The sequence below is a fragment of the Ahaetulla prasina genome, chromosome 3 (assembly GCF_028640845.1).
Source record: "Ahaetulla prasina isolate Xishuangbanna chromosome 3, ASM2864084v1, whole genome shotgun sequence".
Taxonomy (NCBI): Eukaryota; Metazoa; Chordata; class Lepidosauria; order Squamata; family Colubridae; genus Ahaetulla; species Ahaetulla prasina.
In genome coordinates this window covers 205,260,623-205,264,673 of record NC_080541.1, presented here as the reverse complement: position 1 = coordinate 205,264,673, position 4,051 = coordinate 205,260,623, and the positions used below count along the sequence as shown (strand labels likewise).

Below are 4,051 nucleotides of genomic sequence, written 5' to 3'. Positions count from 1 at the left end.
TAAGAGTGGTTTTTGCTCCCATTCTTTTCTAACCATCTCATTTGATTTTTATTAAACACCCTCAAAACCAAAGGCTTGGGAAGAAATCTTTCTTTCTTTACACTGATGGGATGACTCCTACTTATATTACTGATTCCAGATTTCCCCCCTCCCAACTCCTGCAGAGGAAAAGCAGGTACAATATTAGGGATGTGTCAGCACCTTACAAATAACAAACTCGTTTTCCATCCTAGCAATAAAGTTTTATTAAAATTGTTCATTAATGCTTCATGTGTAGCAAGAATGCATAGATCCCAAAATATACATACTTTCTTTTTTCCTTATAGAAATAGATCATTCTTTATAATAAAAAAAAAACCCAGTAGGAACATCTTTAACAGATTACTCAATCCATGACTGACAGTTACATGAGGTTGCATCATGTATAAGCTGGTGTTCCCAGCCATGTTTAAAAGATTGCATCACTCTGAACTCTCTTCTCTCCTTTACGTTATATATATTTGTTTAATTTAAATAAGCACTCAAACTTCCCCCCAGCCCCCCCCCAAAAAAAAATCTTTGCAAAGAACAATCATATTGGCTATTAAATGGCTTATCTTGCGTTTGGTATCGGCTTTTTTTTTCTTAGAAAAAAATAATGAAGTTTTAAAAACTATGGATTCTTCCATGAAGTCCCGCAGAGATCAATAGAAACCGGCCAGAGAACTCCCTCCGCCAGCCGAAGGAGTCGTAACTGCAAGAAGCATAGGGCGGAAGGTTTCTCCCATCATCAAAGAGCGCGAATTAAAAGGCCAAAAATATAATTTATATTATATATAGATATATGTATTTATGCAAACCCCCCTCGGGACTTTCTCTTTCCACCCACCCACCCCGACCCGTGCTAGTCCAGAAAAGACGGGCAGATGCACCCCCAGATTCACCCCCCCCTTCACACAAACACACAACAACACGCACACCCCCGCTTCATTCCTTCCCGGAAGCCTCCCCCAACCCTCCGCCTTTCCCAAACCACAGCAGTTGTTTCCAGCGGCGTCCAGCTGTTCTGGGGTCAACGGGGAAGGGGGGGAAAGGCTAGCAATGTCCGGAGGAGGCCAAAAGCGGCTCCGGCAGCTGTTTGAACAAGTTCCTGAGGGTGCTGAGTTCCCGGGAAAGCTGCTCGACTTTCTTTTGGAGCCGCTCGTTCTCGGCCGTCAGTTCCAGCACTTTGTGCTGCGTCTCCAGGTTGCGCATCTTGGCTTTGTCGCGGCTCTTGCGCACGGCGATGTTGTTTCTCTCGCGGCGGATCTTGTACTCCTCGCTGTGTTTGTCCACTGACTTCTTGGACTTGTTCTTGCCGCTACCGCCGCCGCCGCCGCCGGGGCCTGCCGGGTAAACGCCGCCGCCGCCGCCACTTCCTCCTCCGACCGAGGCGGATTTCGAGGAATCGGACGGGTTCGGGGTGCCAGGAGGGCTGGAAGACGACGAGGTGGAGAGGTTTCCGCTGCTCCCGCTCGGCACGGACTGGTAGCCCAAATAGGAGCGGACGGTGCTGCCGTAAGGCGAGGACATTCCCCCCAGGCCGGGCCCTGCTCCTCCTCCGCCGCCGCCGCCGCCGCCGCCGCTTTCTTCCTTGCGGGCCCCTTTGCAAGAATCCAAGTGCTCGAAGACCGGCTCCACTTTGGTCTCCACCATCTGCGGCGGGAAACAACCCAGCAGCGGCCCGCCTTTATGGTTCTGTCCGACGCCCGGGTGGTGACTGTGTCTGCTTAGGTTGATGTAAGCGTAGTCGGGGTGTTTCTTCCCGCCGCCTTTATAGTCCTGCTCGGAGAAGAGATCGGAGAGGAAATCTTGGCCGCTGCTCCCGCCGCCGCCGCCGCCGCTGCTGCAAACCGGCTCAAAGTTGCCCCCTGCTGCCGTGGAAGAAGGCGGCGGCTGCTGTGGCGGCGGCTGCTGCGATGCTAAAGGGTCCAGGTAAGGGCTGAAGTCGATGGCTCTCTCGTGATCCCCCACGGTTAGCTCGGTCATGGAGCGGGCCCCCGCCGCCCGCGGGTGCAGCTTGTTCAGAGCAGCCAGACAGTCCGCCTCGTAATAGAAATTAGCCACTTCCATGGATTTAAAGGCCGCGGGCTGAAGGGGGTGGCATGCCTGATCCCAGGCTACCAGGCGTTGCATGAAAGCAAAAGGAGGGGAGCGGGGGGGGCGAAGGGGAACCTCGGCCACCGGAGACCCCCCTCCAATGCCTCCAGAGCGAGTGGGCGGCGACGTTTGCAAGCGCCGACCGAGGAGACCGCCGGCAATGCCTCTTGCCTGCTTTGCCTTGCCTTCCTTGCCGGCTCCTGAAACTCCCGTCCGAAATGAGGGTTGTCAAGCCCCTTCCTTCCCCCCCCAAAAAAATAAAAATTAATAAAAAATCACGAATGGTTGCTTAGACCCTGCCGGTCGAGCGCTCTTGTCGCGGCTGGTTCCTCCGGACCATTTGGCGGTAGGCGTCGAGTCTTCTCCTCCTTAAAGTCGCTTGACTTGGGAAAGTTGCGCTCAGTTATTTATAGGGGCGGAGCAGCGCAAGCAGAGAGAGAGAGAGAGAAAAGAAAGAAAGAGGTCATTCGCCGCCTGCCCGCTTGATTGCTTGCGCTGTGCGCTCCGGCGCTCGGAGAGGGCTTCGCTTGCTGCTCCAACCTCAAAGTAAGCGGAGCGTCTGTGCCTCCCGGAGCCTTGGCCATTCATAACAAGGCGACACCAGGGCGCGATTCGAGGAGGAGGAGGAGGAGGTGGGAGCAGGGCTGGTTGGCCCGAGCTCGCCGCGAGGGGAGGGGCGTCTTTGCAGCGGGGCAAAGTTGGGCGTGCGTGTGATCTTTCTCCTTAGCCCCAGCTGGGTTTTCCCAAACCCAGAATGGGCGATCCGGGCTCGGACGGAAGACTGTCTTGCATTCCACATTCCCGAGTTTCTTTGGCACCTCCGATTTGGGAAGAAAAGGATCTTTTTCTTTCCTTTTTTTTTTGTCCCCCAAGCCAAATGAATGGGCTTATTTGCGCTCCTGTGAAGAAGACGGCCGCATTTCGCGCCCCCGTTGTCCCAAGCGCATCTAACGAGGCTTGGATTAGGATCGCCCTGCTCTAAAATACCTTTACAGCGCAAGGGAGTCCCGTGGAGCGCAGGAAGCGCGCTCCGGTTCCGGTCACAAAAGTAGATCTCTCGGCGATCGTTTCTGGGTGGAGAGAAGTTTTCAATGAGAGTGAGTGTGCCAGGCTTAAAGAGGGTTTGACAGATACCCCACTCCAAGCAGCTGAAACCCAAGATCTCTGTTTGGGTGACATGGTTGTCCATGATTAACATCGTGCATGACATAACCCGATGTTCTTGACACCTTGAACCATAAATTATGTGGGCAGAGGTTTTGCACAACATCCTAAGCTAACATTTGGTTGGGTAGTTTTAGGATAAGGGGGGTTTGTGTGAATATTTAGCGTTTGGACTAATTACGGCTATGCCTCTGATAGCCAGCAGATTTCAAAACAAGCCAGCATAAGATTGTGCTGTTACTGATCGTTAGTGCAGAAATGAGGCAAAGAAATAAATTTTGTGTCAAACGTGGATGTAGCAAATGGGGAAGAGCCACTGCAAAAGAAAAAAGAAAAAGAAAAAAGGAATAGAGAGAGAGGAAGGAAGGGTTTTCTGGGGCTTCAGATCAACTAGTTTTGCACTCTATAACCCTGAATTAACATGCTCGCCACCCAATCACCCCCACTCCTGGGCACAGGGTTTTGCCTTCTGCTATGGAAAAGAGGCAGGATTGAGTAAAGACGCCTATAGATGTTTTAGAATTTATCAGTGTGTCACTCCTTCAGCAAAAGGCATCATGATGACTGGGACATCCATTTCTTCTTAGGACCCAGAGATCAGGAGATGACACGGAACCCAGAACTCTTTCAAAAGGAGGTTCTCCTTTGCTGATTGCAAGATATATATATATACACACATACATACATATATATTTCTGGCACTTTTCTGGCATGGAAAGCAGGACAGTATTTGATTCTCCTTCGAAGGATTTGTGTGATAGCCCCTTTC

The 4,051-nt window shown here is 51.7% G+C and overlaps 1 protein-coding gene across 1 annotated transcript; it reads right to left on the bottom strand.

The window, feature by feature from the left end:
* Nucleotides 1-220: 220 nt before the first annotated feature.
* Nucleotides 221-2,724, bottom strand: CEBPB (CCAAT enhancer binding protein beta). The gene has a single exon (XM_058175823.1). The coding sequence runs from the start codon at nucleotides 2,152-2,154 to the stop codon at nucleotides 1,075-1,077; it is 1,080 nt and encodes a 359-aa protein (XP_058031806.1). The 5' UTR covers nucleotides 2,155-2,724; the 3' UTR covers nucleotides 221-1,074.
* Nucleotides 2,725-4,051: the final 1,327 nt, after the last annotated feature.

What these genes read in the sequence shown, in the direction of transcription:
- CEBPB (XM_058175823.1), bottom strand. Translation starts at nt 2,154, where the DNA reads ATGCAACGCCTGGTAGCCTGGGATCAGGCATGCCACCCCCTTCAGCCC.